The 25,527-nt window shown below is 41.5% G+C and overlaps 1 protein-coding gene across 7 annotated transcripts in view; it reads right to left on the bottom strand.

The window, feature by feature from the left end:
* Window positions 1-6,882, bottom strand: part of VWC2 (von Willebrand factor C domain containing 2) — a 56,618-nt gene extending 49,736 nt beyond the window's left edge. The window contains exons 1-3 of one of the 7 annotated variants that reach the window (XM_040067217.2): window positions 6,479-6,599; window positions 5,595-5,659; window positions 4,884-5,508 (exon numbers count right to left, since the gene is read on the bottom strand). In XM_040067217.2, the coding sequence (XP_039923151.1) occupies window positions 4,884-5,399 (516 nt within the window). In that variant the 5' untranslated portion in view covers window positions 5,400-5,508; window positions 5,595-5,659; window positions 6,479-6,599. Of the gene's footprint in view, window positions 1-4,883; window positions 5,660-5,764; window positions 5,845-5,865; window positions 6,293-6,478; window positions 6,606-6,833 lie in introns of those variants that run through there. The other 6 variants (XM_040067208.2, XM_040067174.1, XM_040067166.2 and 3 more) reach the window with 6 other exon arrangements.
* Between the last annotated feature and the right edge of the window lie 18,645 nt (window positions 6,883-25,527).

A 25,527-nucleotide genomic window follows, 5' to 3' on the forward strand; every position in this document is an offset into this window, starting at 1 on the left:
CAAAGCTGAATGAGATCAGTAACTATCACAACATTCCTTAGTCCAGGACACTGCTTAGTAGCTGTGTCATTCAATATCGGAAAGGGTGTAAAAACTAGAGTATCTGATCACAATCAGGAAACAAGGCAGCACACAGATGTTATTCCTAAAATCTCTCCTGTGTAAAATTAAAGCATATTGTAAGGCTGAAAGTCTCAGAAAAATAAATGTTTTACTATTGACTGAGAAACAAAACTGATCTAATTCTTATCTAGTAATGATGATTCATGATACACATTTCTGTCCTATACAGCATATACACCTGAAGACAACATATTTCATGAACAAATAATGGGATACTGCAGTGATGAAGAAACTTTTAGTGTAATAGATCATGGGATTTCAGGGGAACACTTATAGTACACCCTTGGTAAGTACTGTGATCTGTACAACCCACCAACCTGAGTAATGGCAGCAGCAATAAGGAAGGTCTCCACAAGCTTATTTCTACAAAGCTCTTTTCAGGCATGTAAGTAAACCACAGTGGCTGCTAAAATGGTACCACTGTCAGTCTTTATCTGCTCATCTTTGGACTAAACAATAGCACATTGCCTTTTACTGATCATCAGGATACAGCAGGAACTGTAGAAAACCCCCACTTTCTGCATCTTAACAGCAACTCAATACTTGAAAATACAATTATCTCTAGAGAGAGAGAGAGACAGTAAGACTGTGCCTTTATGTAACAGCAACTAAATAAATCAGAATGAAAAGAAACATTTGGTCCTTCATTTCCACTCTCCACTCATGCAATGCAGGCGCATTCCCTGCAGCACAGATCCTAGTGGCACCCAATGCAAGGAGCATCCCTCTTGTTCCTGTGGGGAACAACCAGCCCAGCAGCACTCAGGCTCAGCACTTCTGACATCACCAGGCTGGACTGGAAATAATACCACCTATCAATCTCTCTCTGATGGTACTACATCTCTAAAAGGGGGAAATGACACCTTAAGCTTTATCTTTCATATTTCAAGATTCTGTGCTGCATAGGGATGTAGTTCTGAGCCTCATATTAAATTCCAGTAAGCTCTCTTCACAGGGTAGGTAGACAAAGCAAATCCTTTTCCTGCTGAGGACCGAGGACATCTTTCAGCCCAACAGCATAAACAACGGTGGATTGAATAGAGAAAACAAGAGGGATGAGACCTCGCAACTTGAAGCTGAAATTGGACAATTAAACCCCAATATGCAAATGGACCAAACTTATAAAAATGTAAGAGCTTGTCACTGGTCAGCCATTTTGTGACCATTCTTGGTCCACCCTGGGTGCAACCTTGGTGGGGCTCCTGTCCCACCCGAGGTGGATCCTGGAGGCCTTTCAATAAATACCTACTTTATTCTCTAGCTCTGTCCAGTCTCTGTTTCAGGTCAGCCTTCCAAGGCACCATCTCCATGGTCTACAGATGAAGCTGTTAACTCTACAGAAGCAGCAGTTCTGCCTATGAAAAAACTGCAGGAAGACAACAAGAAGAGATGGAAGTCTTGTGTATTCACCATGCAGCCATAAAACCTGTAGAAAATAGACTACAGATGGCAAAACCCCCTAGTTCTTTAAAGTGTTTAAAGGGAAGTTTATGAGCAGAGGTATAGGAGTTGCAAGCACTGTAAAAGAGCAAACACACTCCTATGTAAACTGGTGGGGTGTGAAGAAAGCTGTAACTTAATAAGGGTAGGAGGTTTGTCCAGCAGTTTCATGTAAATTGTCATAATTAAGAAGTGAAAAATCATTTGTAGTCCAAAGTAATTTGAGCTTTCCCCTACCACATGTCTAACTTTTAATTACAAACCAAAAAGACATCAAAACAAAACCAACAGAAAAGCTGGATTAAAAACAGATATACAATCTATATTTGGTTACTTAAGCCTTGAAAACACCTAATTAAAAAAAAAAAAAAAAAATCAGTCATAATCCCAAACTTATTTTCTTTTGTGCTGGAATTTTTACTAATATTTTCTTGCCACTGACAAAACTCAGGAGAACATGAATGGGGTTACACTGACAATAATAAACATACCAGCCATGATTTTATTCCTCTGTGCCTTCAAAATACTACTGATCTTTCAAAACTCATTTGGGTTTGTTGACTTCCAAATTTCCAAGTGACTTATCCACGAAAAAATACCATTTGTTATAGCAAGGAAATTCTAAAAGACACAAACCAAACACAAACTTTCAAAACTATAGGTCTTTTCCAAAACATTGCACTTCTGAAGATAATTCCTGGTTCTTGTCAGACTTTATACATCAGCCTCCATTTTCAGATTTTACTTGGAAGATCTGGACCACATGCTTTAGAAATCTCCAGCTTCAGTGCATTTCACCAAATATTTTGCTACCAGTTCCACTAATATGGATGTTGTGATCACACTGCTATTCTGCCTCACAAATACCCACAAGTGACCAGTGTGGTGCTGATGGAAACAGCTCTATGAGACCTCATCCCAAGTTGTGTCGTGCTGATATCCATGTCCTTTTTGAAAACACAAAAATGCATGCATAGACAAGCAAAGTGTGAAGAAACACAAATCAGAGAAACACATCAGACCTCAAATTCCCTGGCACCCTCAGCTTCCGGCTCCAGTCAGGGCAATTGCCATGCCAAGCCATACAGGAGTTTTATATAAGCAGACTCACAAAGATTTATGTATTGTTACACATCTATACATAAATGTTTGTGCAAAAAATGTCACTTCAATGTTAGGAGGTCATCTTTTTCTTTTTTCAGTGAATATCTGGTACTCTTTGCCGCAAACAGTAAGTGTAGACACTTATCCATTTATAACTCCTTCCCTGACCTTAATCAAGAATTAGCGTATTAGTAACTGCCCTAAAACCATCAACTTTAAACTCACAAAATTATCTTTGAAACTTTGCAGTTGCTTGCATTTTGCAATTGCTTCCATCCACTGAGCAGCAGGACCCTGACTACATCTGCACCTTGTGTTGCCAGACAACTCCACTGATTGCAGTGGCCTTTGCAGACAGCTGCATTTACAGCTTGCGCTCACAATATTGGAACCAACACTGAAGCTCAACTAAAAACCAAGGTTCTCACATAGGAAAACAATCAGGCTGCAGTTCCACTGCCTAACTGTGTCAATAACTTTCCTTGCTTGTCCTGAGCAGTCATCCTTTCTCATTTGCGTGTCCAAAGCTGGGTAAAACAAAGCAGTAAGGGAACCAATGTTTCATTAGAGGAAGATATGAAGACAAGGGCTAAAAACTGAATGGAGTTTAAAAGAAAGCTGAAACCCAAAACCTTTTCAGATCATTTCTGTAAATGTCACTGTTCAACACTCCATTTTTACCAAGACTGTCAGCCATATTCAAATGTACCAGGGAACATCAGGGTTTTACACTCACTACACATTTAACACAGTATTTTAGGCTCGCTTTACAGCCATTAAAACACCACTACAAAACAGGCTAAGAAATGGAACTCTGTAGAAGAATGCGAATGGAAAACAGGGAGAAGCCTTTAAAACGCTGACCTATGAAGAAAGTGTGAAGCTTCATCTTTTGGCCACCCCTCAGGAATTAAGTTCGCTGGGAAAGAAAGGATCTCTGAAGCCATCTCTGAAAAGGTCATACCAGCTGTTAAAGTAGCTGCTCCCTCTTAAGTAGAAAACTTCCACCCTGAAGTTGAATGCAACCCTTAGGGAGGGTGACATGGAAAAAGGGAGGATGATACAATGTTTTCTGCCATACCTTGCACCAGTGTTCTGCACCTTTACTGCCTAAGAAGAGCAAATGAAAATGCTTTTATTTTGGAGAAAGTAGTTCTGCTCTGTTATTTATTTTCTCTTAAATTGAAGAACATGGAAAGACATAATGAACCAAAGCTAAGTTTTCAGAAACATGCAAATACCAGAGAGCAAAGGTGGCTTTCAGCCTTCAAAAACACATTTTCTTTTTCTCCACTCTGAGAGGGGCTCAGCCTCCAGAACCTTGAACTATATTTCTTATTCCCCACAATATATTCAGCATGAAACTCTCCGGTGCATTCAGAAATGGGTTTTGGAACAGCCCTGTGTCTAACAGTCACTCACAAGAAAATTCACAAGCCATTCTTAGAGCCTGCTCACAGGTCTCAACCACAATAAAAATACTAAATGGAAAAAGACAAGGTACACAACCAGAAAACTGGCCCCAACTCCAAAACTTTTGACTGCAATGTAACATCTTGCATTTTCAATGGTAACAACCTTGCACAGCAATGCTAAAAACACCCTAGTCTGAAAGGATTTTCCTGAACATGAACCTTTTCAAGTCCTTCCTTTAGGTATCACTGCAATCTAGACTGCAAACCATGCTGTTATTAAAAAGAAGGCCTACAGCCCTTCTATTCATAGAAAGCAAACATTACACAACCTTGGCAGCACTACTCAAATAGTTAAAAAGGAAAAAGAAATGTCTGTTAAAAAGGAATAGATCATCACAGACTGATTGCTAGGAATAGAAGTCAGCCCACAAAACCCTGCTTGATCTAAAGGCAGAGGTTTAACAGTTACTGGTTAAATAAGGAAACCAATATATTGTTGAAAATTTTCACAAAATCCATAACACCACTGAATGCCACCCTTCCAAGTAGCATTTTTTTTTCTGTAAATACCAAAGGAATTAATAAAGATCAGCACCTTCATTTAAAAACGTTAGAGTGCCATAGAGCAAGAAAGGTCATGTTTAAGGGGAATATTTTACAGGACCGCTAAAGTAATATTAACACAAGAATGAAAAGAGGAGAGGGAGACCCAGAACACCCTCTGAGAAAGCAGTTAAAGATCACGAAACCACTTTAAACAAGAGAATAACCCACAAAATGACTTTTGGCTTCATTCCTTACCATGAACTCCTCTAGGGTCTGGTAGGTTTTCCCTCGGAACTCGCAGTAGTTCTTCCTCTCCTTGCACTGCGGGCAGCACTGCGTGGTGTCCACATGGATGCAACGAGGGTGGAGCCTGGGGCACTCGGGCTGGATACAAAGCGGGCCCTCCTCAGTGCAGAGGCAGGGGCAGGCAGAGGGGCCCGGCGCAAACTTCTCCCCGATGGCGTAGACGAAGCCGCTCTCGTCCACGCAGCCTTTGCCACGGTAGTCCGGATAGGCGTACTCCTCCGGAGGCTCGGGAGTGACGCTCGCAACAGATGCTGGGAGAGACGAATCTTCAGCCACCTGAGGTTCCTCGGGAGCAGCATCACTTTGCTCTTGCACTTGAATGCTTCCAGATTTACCGCTTGTCCCCTGGCTGTTCCAAGCCTGCTTTTGCTTAGTCCAAGACTCCTTGTTCGAGTAGTTCCTGTTTCCTTTGCTCTTCCAGTCCCTGCCGCCCTCCTCCCTCCCGCTCCTGCCGATCTCGTTCATTTTCCCTGGACCCGTCTGGCTGTCCCTTGTGTGATCCCTCTTTTCCTGGCTCGCCTTTATCTCCTGTTTGTCTTGAGCCTTGGCCAGTTTTTGTACGGGTACGGTGGAGCTACAGAGGGCAACCATGAGGCAGCAGGTTACGAGAAGAGAACTAGAGAGAGCTCCAATTGCCATTGCAGTAGAGCTGGGCATCACCTACTGCATCCCACAGGGGACACTGCATTCACATCGGAGGGAAGCGCTTCATGGATCCACAGTCCCTAGGAAAAGAAGGATTAGGAATACTTCAGCTTCTGCACTTCTTCATCCCCCCGCACCCCGCCTCGCCTCCACCGATGCAACATCTCAAACAATATGCAACCTACCTCGGTAGTTTATGCAAAACGCAAACAGCCCGCTGCTACAACCCTCCTCCTCCTCCCCCGCTCTGCCGCGTCTTATAAATAGCAGGGCTCCGGACACCGACCGGGCGTCGTCGGCTCCAGGAGAGCACCACGCAGAACTCCGGGGAGTCAGCACTTGCAAAGGCAGGTGCAGGCGAAACTCAGAGAGCTTGCGGGTTATTTTTAACTTTCAAATGACAACATGTGAAGAGGACGGACGCCCGATGAATTAAATGGAGCTCCCCAAAATCCAGGAGGGTCCGGATTAGAAATTAGCCAGTCGAGTGCGATTCCCTGCCTGCACACGCGATGATTTTCATTAACCTCTTATTCAGTCTGAAGTACGCTGGTTTGGGTTTTGTTTAAATACCTGCCAGCGAGCCCGTTTCTGTTACAGACAACTAAAACCAAACACAGCAAAGCGAGCAGAGACAAACTACCTCCCTTCCGAACTACCCAAACCAGCACACACTACCACCTCTTCCCCGCCCGTGTTCGAAAGACAAGATAGAGCCGCTCCGAGATTCCGCAGCTGAGGTTCATTTAACCCACACCCTCCAGGAGTTCGGCGGCGCTCCCGGCTCCTCTCCGTGAAACATTGCAGACCAAATGGGGGGGGGGGGGGCGGTAAGTAAAAAACCCCCCCACAACAACAACAAAACCACCAAAAAACCCAACACAAACCAAAATACGTACACGACTCCGGCCACGACAAGCAATGCTGCTGCAGCTTCCCGGCACAACCCCACCTCCGCGGTACCGCTCCCCAAAGCCATTTGAAAGCCGCTCTCTTTACCCTCCCCGGCCCTCGGCGAGGGCACCGCGGGGCACCGCGCTCCGCCCGCCCGGCAGCGCTGCCCGGCCCGGCCCGTTCGCCGCAGGGGAGCCGGGGCTCCGCTCCGCCCGCCCAAACTTTCCGGAGGGCCGGGCGGCGCCGCCCGACCCCCTCCCGGTGGAGCTGGCAGGGAGCCGGGCCAGCCCCCTCCCCACCCCGGCCGGCTCCCCCGTGGCCCGGCGCGACGTCTTCGCGCTTCCCTCCTTCCCTCCGTACCTGCGCGGCGCCGCGCTCAGCCCCGGCGGCGGCTCGGGGCGGCTCGCCTCGCCCCGCGCCCGGCTCCCATGGCGGGGCCGCGGGCGGGCGGCCGGCGGCGGCTTGTTGCTGCCCGCTCGCCTCCGCAGAGCTGCCGAGCCCGCAGCGCGGCGCGGCGGCCACAGCCGGTGCGGCCCCGCCGCCCCGGGGACGGGCTCCGCCACGGGCCCCGCTTCTCTCACATGGCGGCCGGGCGCCCCCGTCCCCGGGGACGGCGGGGCAGGACGGGGCGCTCCCTGCCTCGCTCCCGCCTCGCTCCCTGCCTCTCTCCGCGCCGCGGGTGCGGGCCGGGCGCAGGGCGCGGCGCGGGGAGGGGACTCGGTGCCCGCCGGGGGGCGGCAGAGCAGCGGCCCTGCCCGGCCCTGCCGCCGCCGGAGGGTGCGCGGGGCGGGGGCAGCCCGCTCCTGCCGCAGGGCTCCGCCGCGGCCGCGCTCCGGGCACGGCCGGCGGCTGTCGGCAGGGAGAACGGGGCAGGGCGGGTGCAGTGGGGGTCGGCTCCGCACGCCAGCGGCTGAAACTTTTGGCGGTGTTAGGGGCGTCGCTTCGGGACGCGAGCTGCGCGCTGCGGCCCGGTGCGGCGGTGAGCGCTCCCCCCGCGGTGCGGGACGCGCCCCCGGGGCCGAGGCCGGGCGGGCACCGCCGCGCACACCTGCGGAGCCGGTGGCCGAGCCGCCCCGGGCGCGGGCAGGGGCGGCTGGGCAGCGTTGAGTCGGGACGGGCGGGCTGTGCCCGTCTGTGGCTGCTTGCGCCGCAGCATCGCGCAGTACTGTGCGTTAGCGCTCCCCCGCCAGCCTCCTCTAGCAGAGAAGTGGTACGTGGGTTATTAGTTGAAATCCTTATGCTTCTGCACGTCTGACGGACAGTTTTGAAGTTAAATATAGTTGCATTTTTCTCCTTTAGAGACTTTTTTTGATACAAAAAGGAAAAAAAGAAGAATGGTCTGTTATGAAATGACTGCTGGAAGAGTGTTGGGACAGAAATTCACAAGAAAAGCTAGAGACTTTTGTTCAGGGTCTAAGCAAGGGCTTGGAGCTCAAAAGGTTATTTATTTATGTAGTTATTTATTTTTAAGCTGCATTAGATTACCAGTATAATCTTCTTTTCTGAATTTGGCTTTACAGATGTTCCAGAACAGTCCCAGCTGCACTAACCCTCTGCCGCAGTAGCATTTTAACATCCGCTGTGCCCTACTCATGCCTAGAGCTGGATTTCCGAATGTATTTGGCACTGTATCTGAAATTTTTAGGCTAGGTATAATTTTCAGGTTTGTTTTGGTGGGGTTTTTTTTGTTCCTCCCCCCCCCCGCCCCCCATCCTCCTCCGCGCCCATTGAAATGGTAGCACTGCAATATCAGTACTCAAGAGAGCAATGAAAATCTGCTGGATACTAATGTTTCATTGTTAAGTACCTTCCTGAGTGCCTCTTATTTGTGAGAACCCAGATACTTAAATTCCTCTGCAGGAACTCTTTTGGCTGCTGGGTTGTTGCTGTTAAAAAGTATTGACTCCTGTCTAATTTTCCAAAATATTTCTCTTGAAACTGCCTCATATCTCCCAGTCAGATGTTCACCAGCTAAATAATGCTTTAATTCTCTCAAACTTTAAAATACAAGACTTAAGTTTTGAAGGATATGAGAGGTCAAGATTTTCCATAGGTTGCACTAATAAAATGAAATTCCGTATTGCTAGGGGGTTTCTAGACAAATTCCTAAGGAGTTACGGTAGACTTTTCTGCTTATCTGACTAATACTAATTAAGTACTTCCTTTCAAATTACCATCTCATTACCTCTGAATAAAGAATTCAATCCTTGCCGTGTCTAAACTTAAAACATTTTCTACCTTATATAGTTTACGCCCTGACTTGTGGTGAGCAGCCAGTACACCCCATTGCTAATTGTAGAAGAACAACTTGAATGACGGATATACCTTTGAGTTCAAAAGCCTGTGAGCATTGCTGTTCAGCAGCTGCTTGTGGCTAGAGCAAGGCAGAAGAAAATAAGGGCCTTGGGAAGGCAGTGCTATGTCTGTGATAAAAACCAGAGAGAAGCCAATTTACGATTCTGACATTTTCATGTGTTCCCAGGTGAAACTTTGGGAAAAAAAATCTGAGATCTTCAGCATCTGGCATTCAGAAAACAGTTCTCACTGTTTTAGCGTAGTTTTACTAAGAATTAGCCTAATTTTATAGGATGCAGTTGAATGGAAAACAAAAGGGAACTCTGTAGTTGAAATAACTGGCAAGGAATAACTTAGGCTGACCATCTCCATTAGACCAGACTCAAGACAGTGAGAGTGGATATCCATACTGAAGATAGCTGGCTATTAGTCAAAAATACTTAATTAAACATCTGCTCCTGTAGATTAGGGGGACTGAAATGTTGATGAATATTTTTTAAGAATGACCTTTGCATGAACAAGAATTGAAATGCAGGATCTTTTGCCAAGTTAAAATTGGTTCTCTGACTGGGTAATTACAACATAAACTCAAAACCTCGCAGCTAGGCAGACGTGATCTGGACGTCTGAGAGTACTGAAGACAGCCACTTTTAGCCTAATATATGGCTAAAGTCTTGGAAATGCACATACCACAGGGTAGACGTGCAACCCTGCACTCCAGGGAATCTCCTGAAACATCCAATCCCTTCACATGTTCTCATGCAGGACCATTTTATCGAAGGAAGTGTCCCCTGCCTCCAGTGAGGAGACAGGGAGAGAAGAGGAAGCTCCATGGGACCCTGGAAAGCTGGGCAGGGCAGGGAGAGCAGAAGAGGAGCCCCAGTCCAAGTGAGGAGGGGGGGTGGGTGTTGGAAAGCCCCACACAATAGCGAGGTTGGCTTCAGTTTTGGATTATCTGCAGAGCCCAGGGCGAGGACAGGGCGTGCTCGGGGAGCTGTGCCACAGCAGCCGTGTGCTGCAGTGCCCCTGTGGGTGCAGCACCTCTGCGACTCTGGAAGGTGAGAGGGGAGGAGATGTCCCCAAAGCGTGACTCCTCTGGGAAAACGGGATGGTCGTGCCTTTTTATTTTGCTTTGTTTCGTTATTCCTTCTGAAAGGAAGAGAGTTATTATATGAAAGGTATTTTTTATTGTGGTGCTAAAGTGGCAGTTGTTCAGGCGGGTTGAAATCACAGCCTTCAAAAGGTGGCAATTTGTGCAATAGCATTAGTCCAGCCATATCGAATAAGGCCTCCAAATAGCAGTCAGTCTGAAGACAAGAAGGAGAGAGACAAAGCTGAAGTACTGTTACTCTAACAAATCATGTGCATTTGAAAGGCTCAATTATGAATAAGCAGTTCAAACAACTCTTAAAGAATAAATAAAGAAAAGCAAGCTTCCATAACTATTTTTAAAGTAGGTTAGCTTTCATCTTTTCATTTTTATTTCTTGTTTTCTTCATGCCTCTTGTCAAAGGATACTCAAGACACATTCCTGTTCATCCTTTTTTCACTTTTCTCATGCCTCTTTAATTCTAATAATTAATTATTGAAGTATTACACAGTATTGCACAAGTTATACTTAAAATTGTCTAGATTAATTTTTAAATTATTTGGTTTTTTCATATATATTGATGCAATATTATTTGTTTGTTTGTTTTGTGTTCATGAAAACTTAAACCCCTTCTCTGACATTTAGAGTTTAGTACCTTCAATACTCTTCTACACTTCTGTAAATCACAGTTTGCATGCTGGGAAGTAAATAATAATGAATTTTTGGTTTAAGTTTTGCTTATTACCTGTAATGAAAAAAAAAAAAAAATCTCTGTAGACCAAGGGGAAATTTGAACTTTGGAAGTCATAGGTTTAGAAAACATTTTTTAAACAAGATTTTTGCTGCTACTGGTTTGTGTTCTAGGAACTCCCCTTTTAGCTTATGATTTGTCTCATTATTAAGCAAAATATAAATCTAATACTGTGCTGGTTTTGACTGGGGTGGAGTTAATTTGCTTCCCAGTATGTGGTTTTGATTTGTACTGAAAACAGTGTTGATAACTGAGGGAAATTTTCATTTTAGCTGAGCAGTGCTTGCACCGAGCCAAGACCTTTTCTGGTCTCACCCCACCCACCAGCAAGGAGGCTGGGGGTTCACAAGAAGCTGGAAGGGGACACAGCCGCATCAGCTGATCCCAACTGACCCCATACCATCCTGTATGGCATCATGGCTAGCGTGTGAAGCTGGGGGAAGAATAATGAAGAGTAATGAAGAGTAAGTCTGGAGTCTGTCTTCCCAAGTCACCATTACATGTGGTGGAGCCATGCTTCCATGGGGATGGCTGAGCACCTGCCTGCCCATGGGAAGGGGTGAATGAACTCCATGTTTTGCTTTGCTTATGTGTGCTGCTTTTGCGTTACCTATTAAACTATCTTCATCTTAACCTGTGAATTTTGTCGCTTTTACTCTTCCAATTGTCCTCACTACCCCACCAGTGAGGGAAGAACTGACTGCGTGGGGCTGAGAGTTAAACTGGAGTTAAACCATGACAAATAGAAATAAGATACTTAATTTAATCTAAAATATCCTAATTAAATGTATCTATAATGAAGCTTGTTTCAAAATGTTGGAAAGAAGACTGGTTTTGTTTAAAAAAACTCTGAAAATATCTCTTTGAAAATATCAATTTCTTTGCCCTGCAAGCTCTGCAAGAGATTTTGATGCTCATATTTTGCCTTAGAGAGAAGTAGAGATTGCCTTTTTGTATATGAGATGTCTACAAGTTCCACTACTTTTAATAATTTTTCTATTTTTAAATTACTGTTGCATCTCTAATAGAGATTTTGGCAATACAAACTTCAGAAAAGTGTTATTACCATCTTAATCATAATAGTTAAATAATAATTAAAATTGCATAGTGAAACCTTTGGAGGGCAAGGAGGATTTAATTCAGGACCTGTGCACATGGGCTTATTCCGAGGAAAAAAAAAAATTTCTATTTAAAGTGCAGTGTTTTGTGCTTGTAATTGCAGGACATAAGATACATTGTTAAATGAATTTTGATGCCCCTATTTTCACTATAATTTCAGTAGCCTAGGGTAAATGGAGGTTAATCATGGCTCAGAAGATTTTTAGAGTTGTCCTTTTTTTTCTCAAAGAGAGCTAAAACATTTTTGCATGTACGTACACATGGACATGCACAAAATAACATGGAACATTTAAATGCACATCTTTTGTATAAACAAGTCTTAATACTTTACCTTGTTCTATTTTGCAAAGCCAAAGGATGCCCTGCCAATGTTTTTAGTTTTTTTTACATTGTCATTGTTTCAGAAAAGTGAACAAAGTGTTTATTAGGCTTGTGTTTAGGTCTCTTCACAGAGAATCGGAAATCCAGTTAAAATTACAGATCATTATTACTTTACCCTTTATTATTTATGATTAAATTGCTGTTTTATTTATTTATAATGTTTAAGTTTCTCTAGATACATTTTTGTTCACAGTAATGTTCCTCAGTGAAGGCAATATAAACTATCACCAGATTTATAAAAAAAAATGGTTCCTATGTTGTTCAACAATTTAATTCAATAAATCTCATCCTTCCATTGTTCTTTAGTATTACTGGAGAAAAAACAACCCCCTAAAATCAAAACTCCAGCTTTGTTCTCTCTCCAGTTCTCTCTCTGGATTTCTTGAATTTTATTGTATTAAACATTGACCTAAACTTAATGAACAAATGGAATTAGAAAAACAAACAAACAAACAAACAAACAACCCCTTATATACCTTACAGGAAGACTTAGCACTGCAACACACAACAATATTTATTTCCATTCTCTAACTTTCTTTGGAACTTCAGTAACATGAATTTTATGTTTAGTATTTGTTTTCTGTTGAACTATTTGAAAAAACAACATAGATGTTTTCTAAAATATGTATGTGCATGAAATAAAAATGTGTTTATAGTTCTTATTTAAATACTGTGTTAATATTGTTAGTGTAGAGTAAAATCTGTTAATATTGTTAGCATAGGGTTGTTAGTTATAAACTCTTGTCTCCTACCAAGACAAATCCTTAAAAATAATGTTGTTTCCTATATCAAGAACTGGAAAGATAAAGAATTCACAATATCTGTGCAAAAGCCTCTCTTCTCCCCATAGTTTATAGGATTAGAGTGTAGCCTCCAGGCACTTGATCCTGTAGTCTTAAAAAAACCCCCACAAACAACAACAACAACAACAAACCAACCAACCAACTCCGAAACCCCACAGCCCCCCAAAATCTTAACAGTATACACCCTCAGAGAATCATTATGGAGCTTAAGCAATATTCTCCAAAACTTACTGAGCATAAACCCTTAGATACAAAGACCTCAGTGATATACTTTCCAGAAGACAACTTCAAACTTTTCCTATTCCTATGCCCAGGGTTTTTTTGTTTTGTTTTGTTTTTTTCCCTCATTATTACTATCCAGTTTGTAAAAAAGGTAGCTTTTGCAATGGTACTTCATGTATAATTCATACACATCTGATCCTACTGCCCTCCTTACTATTTGAACCTGCTGTCTATGCTCAACCAAACTTGATGAAGGAATTGCCTTCTCAGAGTTTCAAAAAAAGAGGTGAATTGATAGCAAAGAACAACGTTACACTGATTGTCCCCAAAGATGTGCCTTGTTACACCCACCAGTGACTCCATAGGAGACGGTATCCATGGAAGTGCCCAGGCCACATTAGGCACCTAGTCTGCACCTTGGATGCTGGAGTTAATGTTACCAATTTAAAGTTAATTTAAAGTTGCCAATCTAGAAGAAAGTACTGTTAATTATTGTCTTCAAATGCTTTTGCTTTCCTGTCATTATCCTTCCCAACATTACTATAGAAGTCCCTGTGTCCCTTAGCAAGTGCCGTGATACAGCACCAGGTGAGCAATGGATTATTTTGTTGTTCTTCGTAAGTTAAAGGCCCAATGAGGCCTTTAATTCATATACATTTGAAAATGTCATCATTTTAAAAGCTGGGTAAATTATTATTTGTAACATATTGAAAGTTTAATGATTGCAGATCCCCAAGTATTTTGTCCTTAGATCTAGTTACTGGAGATGATTACATTCAGGACCTTCTGAAATCACAGGGGCTGGTGATAGAGTTTTCTCTCTAATGAGAAAAGCTACATGGCTCAAAATTCATGATTTAGGTTTCAAGCTGACAGAACAGAGCATAAAAAGTCAGAGTAGACAATCTTTGGGCTAGATCTTGAATTAGGAAACAAACAGAAGGTTTATTAATTGCTGTGTTTGCACTTAGGACTGAGAAACTCCAGGTGCAAACTGGGTGTCCATGACTAGGCACCGCACAAATGCTTAACAAATTGTTTGGGATCCCTAGAATTGTACATCCTTCAGTGACCAAGAAAGAGGGAAAAGAAATGAATGGCCGGAAGTCATACAGCAGGTATGGGCTGAGAAGTTTATTTAAAACTCCTGCTTCTCTCTCGTCTTCTCATTTAATTTCACCTTTACCAGTCCATGCTGCCTCTCTTCCCTAGTGAAATATTGACTGCACTGCTGCATAGCTGGTGTACCACATCACTTACATATGTACAAAAATTTAGCTCATTTGTGCAAGAATTTTGCTGCTTTGTTTGCTTGTTACCACCAGGCCTTGAAGTACTGATGTCCTTAGGTCAAGTGTAGCGAGCAGGGTACTCTAGCACCGTGGTACAAAGTTTAATATGAAATGAATGGAAGTATTCTGTAATGGCAATAATGAATGCAAGCTTGTCATGCTGGTTGAGTTTACTATTTGTTGGAAGAAGATAACAGGGAACTAACAGGGAACAACACAATGTCCCTTGCTACTCACAGTAGTGCTTAGGAGTTATTACAGACAGGACTTGGTAAGTAACTCACTTTTCAGATTAGGTCCTTGCCAAATCATTGAAGTGACTGGCAGCCTAGATGCTCACAAACACTCCCCTGTGGCACTAGTGACAGTGAATCAGGGACCAAAATAGACCAGATAGAACCACAAGTTTCTTCCCTCCTCCACCTGAGGGTATTTAACACCATAGTCTTACCTTCCCAAACCACCAGGCCACTGGGAATTAATTACTCACTTAATACTGCTGTGCTTTAGCTGGTTTCCTGGAGAAAGACTGCCCAAGGCTCAGGCATTCCCACTATCAAGGCAACCATCTTCAACAGGAAAAGGTGAGCAAACCTCATTTAATGCCCATCTGCAGCTAAGCTCAGAGTTTAGAAACAGATTGGATTCAACATGTGTTCCTAGAGGTCTTTTCCAAACTTAGCAATACTGTGACTCTATGTGTTTTCTCCTAATAATTCTAACCCTAATCAGAAAATATTCTGTAAGCATGACCCAAATAAATTTTTGTGTGAACAGGCCTTGTGCTCTAATCTGTCAGTACCTACTTTGGTGCTGCCTGTTCTTCAACTTGGATTTAGAGCAGAAGCCATAGACCAAAACATAGGCAAAAAGTCGGGGGGGGTGGGGGAATTTAAAAAAAAAAAAAAAAAAGTCGACTCTTGCTCTAGTGGTGAAATGGTTGTTGGAGAAATATAAGGATATTAAATTGGCCATGAATTGGTTTGCCTGAATCAACTGTCATCCCTAACTTGGTAATCTTCACAGTGTTAAACTCTTACCTTTGAAAGCTTTCAAAATGCATCCTTCCTTCTCCCATTATTAAAAATAATGCAAATTTAACACTACTACTGATTTCTAAAGCAGATTCAGGCTGCTGACCCAATGCAGTAATTCCATACAAATGTATACATCAGCTTCTGCCTAAGATCAGCAGCAGCAGTAACAGAAGAAGAGAAGGAAGATCAATACATCTGGTACCTTCAGGACTCAGGAGGGATTTGGCTAGCTAGCACATTTGACAGGCCAAGCAAAGAGCTACAAAAACCAGGAGCCTGATTGTCAAAGTTCCTCAGCCCACTGGGCAGCAGCCTGCTCTGAAGAATCATGGAATGGCCTGGGTTGGAAGGGACTTTAAAGATCATCTAGTTCCAACACCCTTGTTGTGAGCAGAGACATCTGTTCCAGAGAAAACAATCCAATATCACAGTTTTCTTTTATTTCACTTTGGGATAAAAATAATTTTGCCATTCCTATCTTTGAAAACAGTCTCAAAACTCCATGTTAAAAATATTTCCAAAACATTTTTGCTTAATAGTAGCTCAACTGATATCATATGCTAATTTTTGCAAGTAGTCAAGGTGTATAACTTGGCACACGACATAAAAAACACTCAAGATATAAATAGTGGAAAACAATATGTCCATACCCTCTTGAGAAATCAGAAGTAATGTGGCAATTAGTTTTACAGGAGAAACAAATGAATGTCCAGGACTTCTGAAGATCAGTCCAGTCCTTAGCATGCCCTGTAAGCACTGCCTTGTTTTTTACCTCTGTTTCTAACCACCACTGAGCCCCCATCATTATTGTCCCCAAAACAGGTATCTGCTGAGAAAGTAATCTAGGTGTTGACATTGAAATGAACTTTGTTTTTCTAGTTGTTTGATTTCTGACACTTAGGTTCTTTTTGCTTCATGTCATCTTTTGCCTTTTTTTTCTTAAAAGGGTCGCCTTAAGTTCCTTTTCCCTGATAGATTCAAGAATAGGTGTTTATGTGCACATATACAATTTTCTTTTACTATTGGAACAAATTCTATATATTTCATTCAAAAAAGTAATTTTTGTTTTACACCAGGTAATGCTGCATAAAGATCATTCAAGAAACAAGGAGCCTATGTTATTCCTGAGTGCTGAAGCTGTCATACTATTTATATTATGCCTGACAGTCCATTGGAGTTTTCATTTTCTTCCTATATCATTTGGAATCAATCACTTCCAGTTGTGAGGGTGTTTTGTTTTGGAGTTTATTTGGTTGGTTGGTTAGTTGTTGTTGGTTTTTTTTTTGTTTGTTTGTTTTTTTTAAATTGAGGAGAGTAACAATTGATATGAGTTGAAGCCGCAAAAGGAGATGCCCTTGCCATTACTCCATCAAACTCTAGCTTGGGCCTTTGGAGAGATCCTTGCATAGCAGCTTGCAACCACCCCAAGCAGTCATATTTCTCTCTGTAAATTAAATTTCTTTAAAAAGCCTCATTTTATCCTGAGGCTGAAATTCTGTTCCAGTAAATTCTGATCCACAGAGACATCTACTTCCCATTGAAGTTGATGAGAGCTGCAGGTGACCGGTGCCTCTATAGTTCAGACCCTTAGGCTGGATTTATCCCAGAGTACGAATATGTTATTAATAAGAGCTAGCTATCTCTGGCTGAAAGCCTGGTGAAAAACACTTTTGTGCTTTAAACAGAAGTGAGATTGTTGATTATGGCACAAACTCTCAAGTCTCCTCAAAAGTTTTAGCCTGAGTTTATTTTAAAACAATTTTTTTTCAAGCCAAGCCTTAAGTAAGAAGTAAACGTATGAGCAGGCTCCCAGAACTCTTTTTTTTTTTTTTTTTTTTTAATGAAAAAAAATGGAATGAGATAAATGGGGAAAAAAGTAATCTTCTTCCATGTTTTTTGTTGTTGTTGTTTGTTTTTTGTGTTTGGTTTTTTTTTTTAACTTGGGATTAATTTTTCTTTAGAAAGATAGAAGTTATAACTGACTTTGGAAAAAGAAAATATCAAGCACACCTGAGGTTTTAAACAAACTGTTCTTGCTATTAAACAAATCCACGATGATTCGTACATGGAAGAAAAATCCCTGAAGCAGAGGCAAAAAATCCAGTAGTAGTTCACTGGATCTGTATCTAAGCTTTGCTTTGGTACAAATGGGATTTCTTTGATATGTTGACTCGGGCTTTTGATAGAGGCAAGGTTTAGTGTGAAAACATTCACAGCTTTCTTTGCTGCCTTAGTTCATATGTTTGGTTTCCAAGTTTGGTGTTTACACTGCTTTTTAGAGTCTGCATTGTACAGATCATATCTGTAATTTAATTTCTCTGGGTTTTTTGTGCTGTGGTACTCAGACTGTTCAAGAGAAAGTTACTCTGTTGTGATACTTACCCGACAGAGATTAATTTGCCAGGAAGTCGTGTTCAGATTAAAGAATAACTTTTTGCCCTTAATCTTAGAAACTCAAGATTGCCGAACACACAAGATAAAATAAAATGTGTGGATAGGTGTTTCTCTTTTCACATGCTAGTTGGCATCTGAACAATCAAGGGCTCTTGAATTGTTAGAAATGTTTTGTTATTTGTTTGTTGATCTGTGGCATGTGGGTCTCCCAATCCTTCATCTTAAACAGAGGTTTCAGTAGGTGATTTGGGAAGAAACCTGCTCCAGATTACCCATAAAATTCTTGCCTGGGGGGAGAAATTGAGTGCTGTGCTGGTGTGGGGAACCCTCAGTCCCCAGGGCTAATTGATACAATTGCTAGAAAAGGCTGTCAAAGCCAAATAGTCAGTTATATCAAGCCTGCAGGAACCTGATGACAAGCCTCGGGTCAAATCTCTCAGCACACATACAAACCATATTTTGTCAGTTGCATTGGTACTGCATCAGGGTGGGAAAGAAGCAGTAATACAGGCAAAGCTGGAGCATCGCAACTTGGATTTTTTGTATTCAGAATAGAACTAGAATAAAGAAATAATTAATTCTTTTACCTCTAGTCATCTAAGAGGAATTTGGAAAATAGACCTGAAAATGTCATCCCAGAATTGTATATTTTAAACATTAAAACTAAACCAAATCCCACAAGACGTACAAAAATTGAATCAAAAAACCCTCTGCCTTCCTCTGATCTTTTCCCTCCCCGCACAATAAAGCCTCACTGGACAGGAAAATAAAAGATGTCTCAGCTCAGCCTGTAGAATTGCTCTGGCAATGCAGCAAGTGGCCTGCCTGAGAGAAAGGCAGGGAAGCGAGATGACAGCAGAGGACCAGAAGGCAGATTTAACTCGGAGGGTTGGGCTGGAACATCATCACACTCTGTTTGCAAAATGCTTTGTTTTTTGACAGGTATGTAAATTCAGATAAAAATATGGTTAGAAAGTTTAATGAACTAGCCCAATCTTCTGGTTTACTGTCTCCATTTAAAGTTTCTTTGAGACCATCACACCATGAAAGGCAGAATATGGAAGGATGTGTTCAAGAGGGAGAATACATCTGAGAAAAATTTCTGTGGTGTTTCTGAATCACTGATGTATAAAAAGTAAAGCGATTTTTGATTCTTTTTAAGAAGTAGAAACTTGGATTGTGATCAAATTAAATAATTCATATTAAATTTTGTTTGATGGTGAAGAGCTACTTCATTCCAGAATAACTGGTTTTCATTCTCAAAAGCCACAATTCAGTAACACTCTCAGTGCTGCATTTTCATGTTGTCCAGATCCACATCTATGATTTGTAGATATCAATATTCTCCCTCCCTGTCAAGGATTATTTACTTAAGTATGGAGTTCATGAATCAAAGTTCACCCAATGGGACTGACTCACTTGCAACTTGTATGGACAGCAAAGGATTAACATAAAGATTTCTTGCATCCTGTGCAATTGCCACAACTCCTGAGTGAAAGTTATTTTAGTGCCACCCAAATACCTTCTGATGAAAATGCCAGTGAAGCAGCTACAATTCCATGGCTGTATTCAGTCTGACTCAATCAATCAGAACTGTTTGTCAAAACATCTCATTAAAAAGTCTTCATCCGGCAGAGTGCAGAACTCTATTGCAAGGCTTTCATTTGTGGCAGAAAAGAATTTCCTCAGTTTCTTGCTCAAGATAGACTTTTTCTCCTTCACTGAGTGTTCTTCTCTGAGTGTCTGGACTTAGCTGTAATACTGATTTTATTCAACTGCTTCACTGGATTCACTCCTGTTTGTGTATAAAGTAAGAATAGAATGAACCTTCTCATCTTTCCCATTTTATGCCATACACCCTTCTCCTGCACAGTGTCCCAAATTTAGGTACAACCCAAGAGCGCATGTATGTTCTTGGTACTGACCATAACAGGGTAAGCCCCCTGTATATTCTATTCCTTGATTTCTCTCACTGGAAATAATATATTTTAGTTTTGCAGTGGAAATAGAAGCCTAGCATTCTCTTTGAAACAAACTAAATCAGAATCTCTTGGAGGAAATGAGGCCATAACAGAGAAGATAATTTAATTTTTTGTGTCTGTTCACTCTGAAAGAATCTATTTTTTTACAGGGGCACATTAGAGGTTGTATCTCAAACAAATTTTTGTCTCAGAACAAAGTTGATAAAAAGTACAGGAAGCATTTCTCAGGATTCAGCCAAGAGTTTTAGCCTAATACTGAACTTTAACAGCAATGTGCTGTTACTCACACCAGCCTTCATATCAGAAGATTGTGATCCTAACTCTAAGGATTTCATAGAGACCCAGAGATATCACTTACCAGAAAAGCCTGACATGATGTGAAAATCTCTGGAAGAAAATCTGAATAATTTACTGGCTATACCAATACTGAAGAATAAAAATAGTAGGCATATAAGAAAAATAACACACTATGGAAGAGTCAAGCAGGATATTTATGCCCCACAAATCTGTTGGCATTGTTTGAGGAAACTCAGAAGGGTGTAGATGAATATGATCCAGCTAATGACACTAATCTGGAGGGGTGAAGGCTTTAAAAGTCTTCTGGAAGACGTTAACTGACATGGGTAAAAAGGAAGACATTCTTATGAACTGATAATGGACTAAAGCGTAGGACAAAACAACAAAAAAGGCATGAATAAAGCATTAGTTTTCAAAATAGAAAGAAATAGATATTTATGCTGGGGTATCTTCAGTCTAGTGCATTCAAAAGTGATCTAGAAAGTGATTGGATATGAAGAAAATGGTGTGAAGTGTAAAAAGAGAAGCTGATTGAAAACCATTGCAGAGGATTTCTTATAATAAAATTATTGCCAATAAAAAAAGCAGAATAAATTATGTTTTAGTAAAGGAAGGTAATGGGGGGAAAAAAATTCCAGAAAGTCCCTAATGACGAGCTGTAAAGCACATGCTACCACTCAGGAAAGACATTTTGGAGTTATAATCGGTAGATCTAAGGCAATATCAGGTTGATGCTAATCAAACAGGGAATAGGATATTAGGCATCCTCTTGAAAATATAGAGAACTGCCATACATGCAGTTTTGAGTCCCATCATCTCCTAATGAATATGGTTGACTGAGGAAAGGAATAGAAAATGTGACAAGCAGGAACCATCTGCTCAACCAACAAGGAGACGCTGTACGTACCAGGACTCCTCAACTTACAAAAGACATGACTCTATGAAAACATGATAGTCAGGAGAGACATAAAGGAGATTAATATAGAATGATGATTCAATTTTGTCATAATATCAGAAATAGAAGGAAGCAAATTAACACATACTTTGACTATACCTTCCATAATGAACAGTGAAATTGATTGTCAAAAGATCTTGCGATGGAAATGGGCTTGGGAAACAAACTTGCTTAGACAGATGTGCAACTAGAAAGTGTGCTGGCTCTACTCTCCCCTTGTTTCTAACTGCTATCTCTTTTCAGAGGGAAAATACCCAACTTGGGAGTTTTAATCTACCAACACAGCTGGTTTTGCAAGTTTTTAATGCACTGTCCAGGAGTTGTGTGTCCTCATCTCCTTGAGAAGATCAGTGAAGTTGTCCAAGAATTATTCTACATGTTCTGAACTTTTTTCCCCAAAAGTACCTAGCTCCTCTGAAGTTAATCTTATGTTCAGAGTGGTGGGAGACTTCTGGTTTCAATGCAATTTCTGGCAAAATGCAGTACTTCACCTACAGTTTTCTTCAATATATGGTCCTGTCATATTTCCCATGATCAATGATTTTAGGATTGTCTCAGACAGGCTTACAGTGTTCAGCTATGTAGTAATGTCAATCATTGTGCTGCTGGAAAAGTGTGAAAACTGAAAGATTTGTCAGGGAGGAGAGAATAGTTTCATTCAAAGTGACCTTGCAGCTGGGAATGCTAAAAAATGTCAGTATGGGAAAACTCCATTTATTATGCCTAGTGTTGCCTGTTTTTAGAGGAAGAATTCCCTTGGACAGAACACACAACACATTGTCAGACATGCCCAAAGCCTATTGTTCCAGTGAGGCAGGCAGTGAAACCCCTGCCTCTGTAGGATGAACTGAGCCAAGCAGAGCCCGTGTCCCTGTGTGTCTGTGCTGTCCAGTGTTGTTAGTGAGGTAACCATGCTCTTTGCATTTCCACTGTGGCTTGGTGGTTGCCCTTGGTTACCTGGATGTGTCAAAATTTCATATAATGTGACAAGCTACATTAAAACAAAGGGCAAACAACTGATGGACTCATCTTGGAGTATATTATTGCTTAAGAAAGACTCCTGAGGCACTGTTGGTAGGTATTCAAAATCTACTCTACAAAGCTCACTGGCAGTCTAAAAGAAAAGAAGGTAAATATTAGGAACTGTTAGGAAGAAAGAGAAAACAGAGACCATCATTATGACATGGCATAAATTCATACACTAAATGTCTTTATAGTATCAAAAGTACCTATAAAGATAAACATAAGAGCAAAATTATTTTTAGAGTTATTGAATGATTTATATTTCAGATAGAATAAATATCAAAGGCCACAACAGTTTAACAGAGAAATTACTTTTGAGCACAGGGAGCAAGACGAAACAGAAATCTGTTGGATAACATAGACAAATCAGAGAGCTGGGCAATCAGCAACCATATTTACTAAGGATAGGTGTGGATTCTACACCTGGCATGGGACAACCCTGGGTGCATGTACAGACTGGGGAATGAGAAGCTGGGAAGCAGTGCCATGGAAAGGGACCTGAAGGTCCTGGTTGATGGCAAGTTGAAGATGAGCCCTAGCAGCCAGGAGGGACAACCCTGTCCTGAGGGGCATCAGGCACAGCATCACAGCCGGGCGAGGGAGGGGATTTTCCTGCTCTGCTCTGCACTGGGGAGGCCTCACCTTAAGTCCTGTGTGCAGTTCTGGGTGCTACAATACAAAAAAGACATTAAACTATTAGAGAGAATCCAAAGGAAGGCAACAAAGATAGCAAAGGGCCTTGGGAAGCCATGTGAGGAGCAGCTGAGGTCACTTGGTCTGTTCAGCCTGGAGAAGAGGAGACTGAGGACAGACCTCACTGCAGTTACGACTGCCTCGTGAGGGGAAGAGGAAGGGCTGGTGACCAGTGACAGGACCTGAGGCAACAGCCTGAAGTTGTATCAGGGGAAATTTAGGTTGGATATTAGGAAAAGGTTCTTCTCCCAGGGGGTGGCTGGGCCCTAGAACAGGCTCCCCAGGGAAGTGGTCACAGCACCAGCCTGAGAGGGTTCAAGAAGTGCTTGGACAACACACTCAGGCACAGGATGTGATTAGTGGGGTGCAGGGCCAGGAGCTGGACTTCAACAATCTTTGTGGGTCATTCCAGTTCAGCTTATTCTGTCATCCTGTGATTCTGTGAACTGCAAAACTAAGTGAGGAAGGACTTAGGGAAACAAATTTTCAGAATTTGTTGTGCTATAGAAAGTAGGGGCACTCAATAAAATGTTAACAAATTTTTAAAAAATCAAAACCACTATTTTTTAATATTATACATACTTCAATAGTGGTTTTCTGTGGTTTTTTTTTATTATTTGTTTGTTTGTTTTCAATCAGAGAACTGTCTTTAAAGAACAGTTAAAAATTATGAAAGTAATGCCAGAGACTATTAAATAGGATGATCCTGATGCAACCTCTGGTTCAGGGTGTCTCTAAACTGCAGACTGCCAAGAGCAAGAGTCAAAACCATAAATACTTTATTCCAATTTTTGGCCTGTTTTTACATTTTTCCCATAGCAATTCTTTATATGTTCCTGTAAGAGGCAGAAAAACAAAACTAGAAATTGACCTCTGTCAGTTCTCTTAGGTAAACCTGTCTTGTGGATTTTGGTATTACATGTAGCTTCTCATTTGCTGCACATATTGGTTTTTAAATTTTATTTATTAACACATTTTCTTCAGTTTTCCTAGATTAAATGAAGCTGGCTGCCAGTTTTATTTAAAAGAAACAATGGAAATCTCTTATTGATATTGCTTCCTTTTCCTAACTTTGAACTTCTGGATTTTACTCATGTTTTTATTACAAAATGATAGCTCTAGACAATTGTTCTCTAAATGGACACTGGCAACTTGTATTAAATAGTTTTAATTCCCTCTAACTATTCCCCATAGCCCAAAACATTCTCTGAGATCCTAGGAAACACCATTTCTTCCCTCATTGATTTTTTTCTTTACTATAAAACAAAGCATTGATTTTCTTCCTTCTGTCTTGGGTTTCTAATGGTACGTAAATTAACAGGGTTCATTTGTATGCCACCTTACCAAGACTCCTTGTCAGACCAGCATCACCAATAATAGAATGTAGGGCCCTCCACTTAATCAGCAACCTGATAAATGCTGCACCAGTTGACAAGAACAATGGTTGGATTTGGTCTTCCTCTATGCCCTTGAGCAAGACATTTAATCTAGCCTACCTTTTAATTTTATGTGTACATCATAGGGAAACTTTTTTATTTATGCCATACGTGTTTGAAGATGATTCAGTCCTATTAGTGAATGTTACATGGGCTCAAATACCTCTCACAGAGGCAGAATACACATTCCCATTATTTGGATTCAGAAGAATGAACATATCACAGTTTCACCAGCACAACCTCTCTCATCGCTGCGGTAATCAATACATTCTTGAAGCTGTACTATTCATCCTCTCTTGCTGAAAATTCTTCTACTTTACATGTGCTATTCAGCATCACTAAATAAAATATGATTTTACAGAATAAGCAGGATTCTTAAACTCAAAAAGGATTTGGTACCACTTACTTTGGTTCTTATGAATTTCTTGCAGCTTCCTTGCTGTGTATCAGCTGCTAAGCAGACCAACATTGCCATTTTGCCTTATTAGATATACTCATGTATTATTACATGCTCATGGCCTCTCTGCTTAACATTTGTGACCCCCCAGTACAAAGTAATGCTTATTTATTCATTTGCTCCATTATATTTACCCGGAGCATGTTGGGGGTTTTGAAGAGCTTTTTGTTTGGTTTGGTTTGGCGGTTTTTTCCCCCCCCCTTCCTTAATTTACAGTGATGCTGATGTGTCCAGATGCAGAGCAAGCCAAAAGAACACAAATGTGAGGGGTTTTGAAACAGTTGTAAAGACTACCCATGGCTCAGGCATTTGGCAATAAAATAAGGACGTTTTATATCTCAGGACAATGTTCCTCAAACAAACAAGTCAGAACTGAGAGGTGGAAGTAACGTTTCCAATAAACAAAGTTCTGTTCCTGCCAATACGTGCCCTGCCAAAAGAAAACATCTGCAGAGCTGGATTTGCCCCCAGCCAGCGCTTAGAATCAGAATTAAGACCTACTGTTACAGGATTCATTCATTCAGCACAACTCAAAGCCACATGGGAAGTGCATGAAGAAATAAAACCTGCTGACCGTGGCATCGGAGATCTCCCATTTAAAAAGACCAGTTTCTTTGCTGAGGGAAGACAGGTGTAGAACTGCACGGTCTGGTTATAACAGCACTTGGAAATACACTGGCAAACAGGACTTCTGTCAAGCACCACTGGCCTGAAAATGTTCCTAAGCCAAATGCCAGGGCTGGATTTTACAGACAAGTCTCCAGTAAATAACTTACTTAAATTATCTGTTCTTAAATGTTTCTAGAGCTGCATTTTCCTTATGCTTA

This window comes from Hirundo rustica, chromosome 1, assembly GCF_015227805.2.
Source record: "Hirundo rustica isolate bHirRus1 chromosome 1, bHirRus1.pri.v3, whole genome shotgun sequence".
Classification (NCBI taxonomy): domain Eukaryota; kingdom Metazoa; phylum Chordata; class Aves; order Passeriformes; family Hirundinidae; genus Hirundo; species Hirundo rustica.